The sequence below is a fragment of the Xenopus laevis genome, chromosome 1L (assembly GCF_017654675.1).
Source record: "Xenopus laevis strain J_2021 chromosome 1L, Xenopus_laevis_v10.1, whole genome shotgun sequence".
NCBI classification, from domain to species: domain Eukaryota; kingdom Metazoa; phylum Chordata; class Amphibia; order Anura; family Pipidae; genus Xenopus; species Xenopus laevis.
In genome coordinates this window covers 204,296,388-204,309,706 of record NC_054371.1, presented here as the reverse complement: position 1 = coordinate 204,309,706, position 13,319 = coordinate 204,296,388, and the positions used below count along the sequence as shown (strand labels likewise).

Below are 13,319 nucleotides of genomic sequence, written 5' to 3'. Positions count from 1 at the left end.
GTGTATAATAATCTTGTGATTATTTTATAGTTTAGTTCTTGGACCGGCAACCTCTGGAGCTTTTGAGTAATTTAGAGAGTATATTTTCTATCTGTGCCTCCTCTAGCTTTATATTAAGATCTTGGGACCATCTATTGATAAAGGAGACTGGATCCCAATTGGTCGAAAATTGTAGTCGTTTATAGAGGAGAGAAATGACATGTCTTGGCAGGTTCCTTCCAGACTATGAAAATATTGGGAGATTTGCGCAACCTTGAGGTGGTCTATCTGTTTGAAGTGTGTTGAGTTTTGCAGTTTTTCTTTGGGAAGAAGTGCTTTGTTTTCCATAAAGTGAAGAAGTTGGAGGTTCCCATCTATCAGCCAATCCTGAAAACCTTCAATTTATATTGATAGTTTTTGAATTATTTGCCTTCTTCTTCTAAAGCTTTTCAACTTTTAAATGGGGGTCACTGACCCCATTTAAAACGAATGCACTGTAAATGTGCACATTTATTGTTACTTTTTATTACCTGTCCTTCTATTCAGGCCCTCTCCTATTCATATTCCAGTCCCTTATTCAAATCAGTGCATGGTTGCTAGGGTAATTTGGACCCTAGAAATAGATGTATGAAATTGAATACTGGAGAGCTGCTGAATAAATAGCTAAATAATTCAAAAACCACAAATAATAAAAAATTAATAAAGACGTGAAGTGTATTCTATGCTAAAAAGTGCAAAAGAGCAAATTAACATAAGAATAATGTTACGGCTTTAAAATAATGCCTGCCAAGGTTCTCCATTGGTTTGAATTTTGTATTTAAAGTAGGGATGCACCGAATCCAGGATTCAGTTCGGGATTCGGCCATTTTCAGCAGCAGCGACTGATATAACTCCAACTTGCAGCGCAGCAGTAAAGAGTGACTGAAGTTTATCCAAGCACAAGTCACATGACTGGGGCATCTGGGAAACTGACAATATGTCTAGCCCCATGTCAGATTTTAAAATTAAATATTAAAAAATCTATTTGCTCTTTTGAGAAATGGGTTTCAGTGCAGAAGTCTGCTGGACTATTAACTGATGCATTTTGAAAAAAAAAAAAAAAACATTTTCCCATGACAGTATCCCTTTAAATACTCTGATCCTTTTTCATAAATGTCAGTATGCTAAATTATATTTGCCACAGTTCTCCTGGAATTTATAACAAAACATTACAATTCAGTGGACTTGGCCAAGTCTTTGGCTAAGGGCACACAGAGTGTGCGGAGAGAAGAGTGTGTAGCTTCACTGACGGACCTTGTGCCTTATATTATATATGGAATTTAGAATCCATATAATCTCACAAATATGAATTAATGAAGGCACATAAACCAGCTCTAGTCCTTTCTTAGACAATACATGGATTTTGTGGTGCCTGTCAAGATCTGACAGTCATGTTAAGGGAAAACTGGATTTATATGGTCTGTTACCACTAATTCTGCCATGGAATTAATTGCTCTCTTATTGCATTGCTAACTAGGGCTCATTTATGAATGCAATGCAAAGTGCAATTTTCAGGTGCAAATCTTTCTAAGAAGTGTCTGCTGCAGCTTGCATGCAGTGCACCAACATGGGAGCAAATTGAACATCTTTTAAAAAATGTGCAAACACTACAGTGAACATTTCCATGAATAACATCAAGTCTGGCACGTGACATTAAAGTCTCAAGCCACTAAGAAAGCTGTGGAATTACCTGCAACTCCTGTGTTTTTCTGCACGCCCTCATGCACAATTTGTCAGTTAATTTCTTATAAGTTATAAATGCAGTTCTAAAATAATCTTTTGGGTTGCAGGAGCTGTAGGCATGTGTTAATGTGATTGTGTGTGCAGGGCCACCATCAGAAATCGCAGGTCCCCATGCGACAAAATTTCCTGGGCCCCCTGGGCTGCGCCCACTACAAGTCCCACCTACAAGTCCGCCCACCCCATCCCACAGGTCCACCCCCCACCGCACAGTAAAAAAACAAAACAACATTGGTGGTTAGGGTTCCCACATGTTAATAAAAAAAAAAACATTTGTGGTCAGGGCCCTCCATAAAAAAAAAAATTTGTGGCCAGGACCCCACCCCCCACTTTATAAGAACTTCAAATGGATTATGAAAAAAACTTGCCCCCAGAAGTTTAAAAAAAATTGGTTCCCAGGTCTCCACCACACAACAGGGACCACAAAAGGGTTACCTTTAGGGGGGCCCTGCCATGTTGCACTTACTTAATTAGTGTGGCCCACTTGCTATAAGTGAGCTGCCAACTACAGAAGGGAGGAGGGGAGCACAGGTGGCTGCATCTTCCAGTGACAGCATTTTCTTCCCTTATTGGTCACAGAATTTCAATCCCCGGTAAAGCTGCATAGTGATTGGATGAGCTGGAGGGGAATTTCAAACCTCAGCTATCCAATCCCTGAGCAGCTCAACTGGGACTTAAACTCTGTGACCAATAAGGGAAAGGAATGGACAGAAGATACCTCCCATTATGCTCCCATCCTGCCTTCCCGAAGTCGGCAGCTCTCAGAAAGCAGGGGGGCCTGGCTAATCAAGTAAGTGCAGCATGCCCTGTCCCCCCCTGATGGCGGCCCGGTGTGTGTGTGTTTTGATAAATGTTCTTTGTTGACAGCTGATAAATGTTATAGATTAAACAAGCTATACTTGGTTATTTCTGAATATAATGTTCTTATCAAATAAGCTAAATATCCTGCAGTGACGCTTATCAGTAAAATTCTGCATCCCGATAATCCCCTTCTCCATTAGGTTCTTGACAGGGAACTTTGAGCTTCTAGGCTTTGACCAAAAGCCTTCCAATGATTTGTAGCGATGCAAAACGGTACAATCCAAACTGGAATATGGCGATGCATTATGTCACGTCATGTAATATGGCAGTGCTTTTGTTTGTTCTTAGGAGGAGTGAAGGAATTTTTCATAGTATGCTTACAGAAGAGTGGGCAGATGGCCATGTTACTGTGGCTACAAAGCCAATGTTTGACGAACTCTGTTTATTCAGGCGATTAAACAGTTTTTGTTGAGTGACATGCCTGCTCTCTGGTATCCTGCACTGGTCATTATTACAGATCAGAAAATAAGTCAATATATAAATATATAAATATATATAATAAGTAGTTATATAGGTATGTCTTATATTTTTAAGATGCACCTTTAAACAAACAAAAAAAGTATATATACAGTATACTTAAAATTCATGTCCTATCTGGGCCATTCAAAACTTGTGTAATTCAGCATTGCATCAGTATGTATTGATGCATGTAGCCTGTCCTTGAGGTGTTTTCCACTCTCTGGTATCAAGCAAGACATTGGTAATTTTGTTCATCTTTGGAAATAAATCTTGTCAAAAGATACACATTATATTTGAGATTTTTATTGATGTTTCAAGGTCCAGTAAATCAACATTGTGATCAACAATGAGATTCCAACAGAGAAGTACTTAGAAGAAAAAGACCCACTATCTTTTCTTATGCTTTAAATGACTTTGCACACTTGCAATTGTGCATTTGTTTTCCCAGTCACCTTCCCTCTTCTCTCCACTTTTTGCCTCCCTCCTTAAGCCAAGTTGAGGGAAAGTGATTCGTAGTACTAAGTTAGATTAAAAAAACCTGCCTAACTGCCAGTTGATCCAGAGGAAGCAAAAACCCCAATTTGAAGCCTCTCCAATTTGCCTCAGAGGGGGAAAAATTCCTTCCTGACTCCAAAATGACAATCGGACTAGTCCCTGGATCAACTTCTGGATTCACTGCTGTACACATTACTAATATACGAGTTTGGCTATTAGGTTAGTGGCACACTGGAGTGCTCATAGATTTGCAGGTGGAGAAAAGCCAGTGTGCTCCTTACAAATGCACCTGTCCCCACACACCCTGTGGATTTTGGCATGTATTTAGGCACCACTCTGTGCGCACTCACAGTCTTGCACCTGTGCATTTGTGAGTAAGAGAGGATGGGAGTGCAATGGCTTTTTATAAAAATAAAACGGAGCCATCGAAAAGCAGATGAACAATCTTGTTTCCACTTGCCTTAAATTTACAGGAGAATGCCATCTCACCTCATAGTCTAAACACATTATAGCAATTTGTTATGTGCATAGTAGTGGCCTTCTCGCATAGACTCCATTTTATCTAAATAATCCAAATTTTAAAAAATTATTTCCTTTTTCTCTGTAATAATTAAACAATACCTTGTACTTGATCCCAACTAAGATATAATGAATCCATATTGGAAGCAAAACCAGCCTATTGGGTTTATTTAATATTTACATGATTTTCTAGTAGACTTTAGATCTAAATTATGGAAAGATCAGTTATCCGGAAGACCCCAGGTCCGGAGCATTCTGGATAACGGGTCCCATACCTGTATATAAAATATTGGCACTATATGTAGGTCAGCTGATACCACAATCTGTAATTGTAAGGAAATAATTTAATGGCAAGAGCAGACAGAGTGTTGCTTAATGCCCCATCTCCATTGATATCCACTTGCATGCACACAGTGGAGCAGAGGCCAGCCCAAATACGCAAAAGCAGATCCTATTCATATAATGGAGATTGGAGGCTATAGAGGGCACAGAGCAGACCCGCTTTTCTCAGCCTGATAAAAGTATGCAAAAATTCAAAAGAAGGATTGCACACATTGCCTTTTTTTCTTATTTTTTTGCCCCTGAAGACCACTTTGGTCGAAACGTGTTGGGCTAACGTCACTCATTTTGGTTTTATTTTTGTATATATATTTATTTATTTAGATGTAATACTTTATTTTGGATCTAGAGTGTGCAATAATGCTTTTGGATTCTTGGCTATGCTTAATTTGGAGACGATCATCGGGAGCCTCCTTAGAATTTGCACCTCACACTTATTTACTGGGTGTTCGCCTCCCAACTGCATTTCTCTATATGATAAAAAATACGCAGGATGAGAGCAACGGAGCCAATTCTCTGTCTGCCCTTGGCCTAAGGCTCATATTCAATATCTGTTCTAAATCAAATATGTTTTATATTTTTACCAAGCTGTTAAAATGAAAAATGGATACAACATGAACTAGTAATGTAATTTGATGATTTCCCCCTATTTTCGCAATGTAACCTATCAGTGACTCACAGTGCCTGCAGCCCAGCATGAAGCGCAGCCTTCGGACCTTAGAAATCACTTTAGAAGGTCAAGGAGACACTTTTTCTTTTTGCAGCAGCAGGCAAGGTTTCGGACATAATTCCTGTAAATCACTGGAGAGTATCCATTCACTTCACTTTTAGTTCATTTTCTTTTATCACATCCCTTTACCTTTATTATATTAATCTAAGGGGCAGTTTTATTAAGGCTCGAGTTGTGTTTTCCACATAAAAGTCAAGTTTTCAAGGTTATTTTGGAGTCAAAATAAAATTTTCAGATTAAAGAAAACCACTCGATTTTTTTCAAGATATCTAATTTGTTGCATTTGATATAGTAGTTGTCAGCTCAGTAGTGGCTAAAGCTTCTGGGAAATGGCAGCAACTAATCTATGACATTGTGCCAGTGTAAATCAGTCAAACACACTGCAACTAACCGCACATGCTGACTAATCTACAGACCATACAAAAAGACACACACGTTTCCATAGAAATTCCGGTGACGGAGGTGAGGGGTAGGGGGCCGAGGAAGAATGCGTAAGTGACGTCACGCGCACGGGGAGCTGATATCACTTCCGCTGAATAAGTCACGTGATATCAATGCGCCATCGTGTGACATCAGCGCGCACAACATAGGGGCGTTTTTAAGTCCAATGCCTAGGGCGGCATCAGACCTAAATACAGCCCTGGGGCCATGGCTCCTATTCTCTTCCTGATTTGCCAGTGCACCATACACTGGCAAATATGGTGTATTGGCAGGATAGATTTTCAAAAAGTGCCATTCCACAATCCAACCAATATCTTAAGTACATGAATATTTGTCTACATTAGTATGTGTATGTGCAACGTCAAGGTGTGCGTAATAAAGGTTGTCTCCATTTTATCCAAATTTTTAAAAATGATTTCCTTTTTCTCTGAAATAATAATAAAACAGTAGCTTGTATTTGATCCGAACTAAGATATAATTAATCCTTATTGGAAGCAAAACTAGCCTATTGGGTTTATTTCATGTTTACATGATTTTCTAGTAGACTTAAGGTTATGAAGGTATCCAGATAATGGAAAGATTCATTATTCGGAAAACCCCAGGTCCCGAACATTCTGGATAACAGGTCCCATACCTGTACTGATAAAACTGGGTAGGGGGAGAAAACAAATTTATTTTTAAAATGTAAGTGTTGAATGAAATAATAAAAAACAAAAAAGCAATTTAAAATTCTATTAGTCATGTACCATATAAAATATGTTTCATGGAGGTGCGTTCCCTCTTAATTTATAATCCATCAGCTGTTACAGTGTCACTTATCCCATCACATTTCATAACCATTGATTTTAATCCATTAAAGGAACAGTAACACCAAAAAAAATAAATGTTTTAAAATAAAAATATCATTTCCTGTTGCGTTTCATTGGTAAAACTGGCGTGTTTGCTTCAGAAACTCTACAATAGTTTATATAAACAAACTGCAGTGTAGCCATGGGGGCAGCCATTTAAAGGAATAGTTCAGTGTGAAAATAAAATCTGTGTAAATAGATAGGCTGTGCAAAATAAAAACTGTTTCTAACAGGGGCGTAACTATAGAGGAAGCAGACCCTGTGGCTGCAGGGGGGCCCAGGAGGTATAGGGGCCCCACGAGGCCCTAATTCATATACAATTTCAATAAATATTGGAGAAACAAGTCAACCTCTAAACATTTTGGGGGCCTGAAAAATAATTTGCTGTGGGGCCCAGTAATATCTAGTTACGCCACTGGTTTCTAATATAATTAGTTAGCCAAAAATGTAATGTTTAAAGGCTGGAGTGAACAGATGTCTAATAAAACAGCCAGAATCCAGCTTTTCAGCTCTCTAACTCTGAGTTAGTCAGCAACTTGAAGGGGGGCCACATGGTACATTTCTGTTCAGTGAGTTTGTAATTGATCCTCAGCATTCAGCTCAGATTCAAAAGCAACAGATATGACCCATGTGGCTCTCCCTCAAGTCTCTGATTGGTTACTGCCTGGTAACCAGGGTAACCAGTCAGTGTAAACCAAGAGAGCTGAAAAGCAGGAAGTAGAGTCCTGACTGACTTGTTATACATCAAATCACTCCAGCCTTTATACATTACATTTTTGGCTAACTAACTATATTAGAAACATTTTTTATTTTGCACAGCCTATCTATTTACCCAGTTTTTATTTTTACATTGAACAATTCCTTTAAAGCTGAAAAGGGAGAAAATGCACAGGACACATAACAGATAAGTTCTGTTGTATGCAATGGGATTCTTCGGAACTTATCTGTTATCTATTGTTTATCCTGCGCTTGAATGGCTGCCCCCATGGCTACACGGTAGCTGCTTTACATAAACTATAGTTGTGCTTCTGAAGCAAACCCACCAATTTTACCAGTACATTCCGGTAAACATCTAAAATTTTTTGGTGTTACTGTTGCTTTAATGTAGATAAAGCTGCTTTAGTACAGCATAAATGCTGATGACTGACATTTGTGATCAGCCATCACTGGGATATACGCTGTTGTAATTTAGGTGAACAGAACATTAATGATGTTACTTGTAGACTGTAATAACGTCCATTCTAAAAGATTCTGCTGATCATAAATGAAGGAACTGTCATTGGTGAAGGGGCCGCAGTATAATCTCTGTATAGAAATCCATTATTCCCATGGATATTGTTACTTCTCAGCACAAATTATCTAGGTAGAAAATAGAAACTGATGAACGCTTTTCTTGTTTTCCCTCACAGCAACTATTCAACTGCCAGTCTCTGCATAAGCTGAGTTTGCCAGACAATGACCTAACAATATTGCCAGCATCTATAGCAAATCTCATTAATCTCAGGGAACTAGATGTCAGCAAGAATGGTAAGTTCTTTCATGAGTTAATGGAATTCCTTTCCAATATGCTTCAAGCTGCTGCAGTTGCAGAATGTGCCATTTTCCCCTTTATGTTAAATTAAGTTTTCCATGTACTTAATTTTTCAAAGTCCATAATTGTGAGTGATGAGTTTTACATGTGTGAACAACTTCATGCACTGGGTTCATACCACAGAGAACCCATTTCTTTGAGCCTTACAAATATCCTGCTTCTGATTATAGAAGAGTGGTATAAAGGTATGGGATCCATTATCTGGAAACCGATTATCCAGAAAGCTCCAAATTTTTGGAAACGCTGTCTCTAATAGACAACATCTTAACCAAATAATGAAAAAATGTTAAAATGATTTCCTTTTTCTCTCTTATCAATAGGGATGCACAGAATCCAGTATTTTGGATTTGTCCGAATCCTCCGCAAAAGAGTCGCCCGAATACCGAACCAAATCCTAATTTGCATATGCAAATTAGGGATGGGAAGGGAAAACCATTTTTTACTTTCTTGTTTTGTGACAAAAATTCACCAGATTTCCCTCCCCTTCCCTAATTTGCTTACGCAAATTAGGATTCGGGTTCGGTTCTCCCGGGCTGAAGGATTCGGGCAAAATGAAATCTTGCTGAAAAAGGCAGCATCCCGAATGGAATCCTGGATTTGGTGCATCCCTAGTAATCAAGGACTGTGTACTTGATCCAAACTAAGATATAATTGGTCTTAATTGAAAGCAAAACCAGCCTATTGGGTTCATTTCATCTTTACATGATTTTCTAGTAGACTTGATTTATGAAGATCAAAAGTACGGAAAGATCTGTTATCCAAAAAACCCCAGCTCCTGAGCATTCAGGATAACAGGTCCCATACCTGTATTTGCCACTGTCTCAGAAGGCAAATTATGATGTTTTGACATCTGTTCATAAGCCTTTTCTACTTGGAATGTTGGAAAATGCCGGGGCTATCAATCTGGAATTCTAATGTCCAATGGTTTGCACACTACTTCATAATGGAAATCAGAAATCTTCTCTTTTAAGGTTTTTTTGAAGGTTATAACATGGCGGTCAACCAATCGCTGATTGCCATTTCATCATTCCTGATGTCAATAGCCTGCCCCTGATGTCAACAGCCCCGCCCTCTACATCACAGATCCACTCCCGCTCAGACATCATCAACCTCCGGTGAAGCCAACCCTTAGGGTAGAACTTTTACCTGTGATACCTTCTGTTCTGATGCGATATAACTAATCGCAGGCAGCACATCGGATGCGCCAAATCTAATGTAAGTAATACAAATGTATGCATGTAGAAGCTGAATGCATCCAACACTTACGTTAGATTTGGCACATCCGACATGTCTCATTGCGTCAGAACTGAAGGTATCGCAGGTAAAATCGCCCGTGGAGTTCTACTCTTACAGCGTGTTGTATCTCTGTGAAGCATTGCATAAATTTGTCGGCTCTGTATAAACAAAGGCTAATTATAATAATAGCAATACTTTTATTCTCCTGGAAACCTTGGCAAAGTCAAAGAAAAAAAAAAGTTAGGCCTACAACAACAAATAAGGAGAGAGGGGCTGCTGGTAGTAAATCACTTACTTGCCATAGACGACCAAAAGCGCTGATGCTTGTGTTACAGACTGCCAGAGCTCTAGGTTTTGTTTCCTGGTACTGTATGAGATCTGTTATCTTGAAAGTTCCGAATTAAGGGAAGGCTGTCTCCCATAGACGCCATTTATCCAAATAATCCAAATGTTTAAAATGATTTCCTTTTTATCAGTAATAATAAAACACTACTGTACCTTGTACTTGATCCCAACCACCAATATATAATTAATTAATTAATTAATCCTTATTAAAGGCAAAATAATCCAATTGGGTTATGTAATATTTAAATGTTTGTTTTTAAGTAGACTTGAGGTATGCAGATCAAAAAGCTTTATCCGGAAAAACCCAGGTCCCCAGCATTCTGGTTAACAGGTCCCATACCTGTATATGGTTATGCCATACTGAACTGCAAGTTGCCACTTGTAAAAAGAACAAAAAAACCCCAAAACTCAGTTTGACACAGAAAGGATTAAAGGAGCAGCAGAGCTCTTGCAAATATGCAGCTCTTTCTGTACATTTCGGTTGACAAGATATTGCCGTGTATGTTTTATTATTGTATTTTGCTTGTCTGCAAGGCCCCAATCCTATTTAAAGGAACAGGAACACCAAAAAATGGAAGTGTTTTAAAGTAATGAAAATATCATGTAGTGTTGCCCTGCACTGGTAAAACTGATGTTTGCTTCAGAAACACTACTATAGTTCATATAAACAAGCTGCTGGGCAGCAATGGTGGCAATTGAAAAAAAGACTATATGGCACAGGTTAAATAGTGGATAACAGATAACACCATTATGTTCTACAGAGCTTATCCGCTGTGTAACCTGAGCCTTTTCTCTTTTCAATGGCTGCCCCCATTGCTACACAGCATCTTATTTATATAAACAATAGTAGTGTTTCTGAAGCAAACACATCCGTTTTACCAGTGCAGGGAAACACTACATTATATTTTTATTACTTTAATTTTATCACCTTAATGCTATCACTATTTTCACAAATGGCTGCTTTATTCAGTCGTTTTTGTGGAATCATTTGATGGATATGCGCCATTTCCATTCCTTTAGATGAAAAGTGACATAGTTATAGTTTTATTTGGGTCAACAACTAAAAAGGAGGCAGTCATATATGCTAAATCCATACGTCTGAAGGTCTCCTTTCCCAAGCCCCTTGGGCTTCTTCACTTCAGGAAATAGCAATGCCCTACACCTACTGCAGAAATGCATCTCCTAAAGGGAGAACAGATATGCTGGCAAGAGACTTATTTGCCCATAGCTAGCAATGGCACTGGCGTTATTTATATTAACCCTTTATCCCTGCTGGCACATTCCTCTCCTGGGCAATGGTAACCTCTGCCGCAGTCAATAAAGGGTTAAATTCACATGTCAGCAGCTCTCCATTTTGCAATTTTAGCAGTCTGGTTGCTAGGGTCCAAATTACACTAGCAACCATGCACTGATTTGAATAAGAGACTGGAATATAAAGAGGAGAGGGGCCGAATAGAAAGTTGAGTAGTAAAAAGTAGCAATAACAATACATTAGTAGTCTTACAGAGCATTTGTTTTTAGATGGGGTCAGTGACCCCCATTTAAAATCAGGAAAGAGTCAGAAAAAATATAAAATATAAGACCAATTGAAAAGTTGCTTAGAAGTGTCCATTCTATAGAATACTAAAGTTAACTGAAAGGTGAACTACCCCTTTAAGCCGTACTATACTAGAGTATAGAATTTCCTGCTTTGTCATATAGATTGAATGGGCAGCTCAGGTACTGCATTGTCAAAGCCAATCTCCCACAGCACCACAGACGGGAAATTTTGCCTAATGAATCCAGTCTTGGAATGCAAATTTCAAGAAACGTAAGACAAAAAGGTTCGTTTAAAGGGTAAGTCAACCCCAAAATCAAAATTTGCCCAATTAAAGAAAACGTAATTCTAAACAACTTTCTAATCTAAATTTAATAAACATTTTCAGTGCTTTTAAAATTATTTGTAGAAAAAGCTGTCATTGAAAGCAACATTTGGATAACTCCTGATTGTTACTTTTTAAACAATGTTGCAAAAGTCTTAGTTCCCCAGCAAAAACAGGTCCGTTAATCAACTGCCTTGTCTTGCATTGTATCAACAGTTTTAGACATCAGGACAGACAAACACTGATTTTAATAGCATAACATATACAAATAACCATGCTGAATGTATATTGCAAAGTTAATTAGAATTATGTTTTCTTTTATTATAGGCAAAAAATTATTTTTTTGGGTTGACATTCTCTTTAAAGGAGAACTAAAGCCTAACTAGAAGAAGTAGCTAGAAATGTTGTACACTATGTACAAGGCAACCAGCAGTAAAGATCTGTGTCTCCAAAGATGCCCCAGTAGCTCCCCATCTTCTTTTCTGCTGATTTGCTGCACATGCTCTGTGCTGATGTCACTTACTGAGGTTAGGGACCCACTCACAATATACAGTACATATAGAATAGAAATGTCACAATATAAGGCTTAGTAATTAAGACAGATAATTACTACATGGCAGCACAGAAACCAGTGCAACTAGCATCAGAATTTAATAATCAGCCCTGTAGCATCAGCTTATATTACAGACAAACCTCATTTTCTGCTTGATTATTAGTGAAAACTCCTTATCTTAGCTTCTCAACAGCTGAGTGTCATACTTTCCAAGATGGTGACCCCCTGTGACAAGTTTGAAGTCATGCATCATTGCTGCTATTGACAAGCTGAAACTTTAGGCGGATGCAAAAAGTTTTTTATGTAAAAGATGGCATTTCTAATCATATTCATTTTCAGGGTTTAGTTCTCCTTTAAGTGTATATCATAATTCAACCTTGGTCTCTGTTGTATCCTCTTCTCTTACTCTGTACAGTTGTTCTTGTGTATACATTTGTTACAAGTGATACCTCCCTGACTCATTCTTAGCTTCTTACAAGGTGTATTATTTTGTAAAATTACACCCAATCATAACAGCAAATTATATTTATGCAACTGGCTTACAGTTCCAGTTTTGAGGCTGCAACGTAACTATCCTGCTACCTGTAAGAGACTGCCTTTGTTTTTTCTTTGCTATTTGCAAATCATCCAGTTAAAAAGGAAAGGTAAATGACAGAGCCGTGTTATATTCTACTCTCGGAGCTCACCTATAAAACTGAAGCCATGTAATGCCATAATGGACCTGAAGCCAAGGGCAGTAGGACCTTTAAACATATCCTTATTTGGTTCCTTGCAACAGTACGGCTTATTCACTGTTTATATTTTGCTTTCAGTAGCATCAAACGTTGTTCCTCAGTGCCCTGTACAGTGTTTTATGGAACCAGTAAACGAGCTTGATATGAAAATGTGTTGCAAATATATCTGCTTACAACAGACCAGTGATTTGGTGATTTCCATTGTTGCCTTGTTCTGTTCCAGCCGGTGCAGTATAGACTGGGTGTTTTCTATTCATGTTTGTGATGGGTTTTTAAGGCTTCCTCCCCACAATCCAAGCCCAATGACATTGACCCTTGCTGGTGGCCTGTGTTTGGGAAATTAGAATGTAAGCTCAGCTGGGGCACATGTGAATCAAACATTCTTTTACATTGCTGCATAATTAGGCATGCATGGGATCATCGTGTTCTCTTAGCAAATACTAATACATTCTGTATTTTATTGCCAGTTGTTAAATAGCGTATACGTTTATGTTTCCAGACTTGGGCAGACTGTAAAACTAACTGATTTAGGATTAACACAGGAAAAT

At 38.4% G+C, this 13,319-nt stretch overlaps 1 protein-coding gene across 3 annotated transcripts in view; it reads left to right on the top strand.

Moving 5' to 3' along the window:
* The window catches only part of LOC108718091 (erbin), a 127,032-nt gene that overhangs the window by 69,039 nt on the left and 44,674 nt on the right, over nt 1–13,319 (top strand). For all 3 annotated transcript variants that reach the window (XM_018265713.2, XM_018265696.2, XM_018265721.2), the window contains one exon: nt 7,860–7,977. In XM_018265713.2, the coding sequence (XP_018121202.1) occupies nt 7,860–7,977 (118 nt within the window). The remainder of the gene's footprint in view (nt 1–7,859; nt 7,978–13,319) is intronic.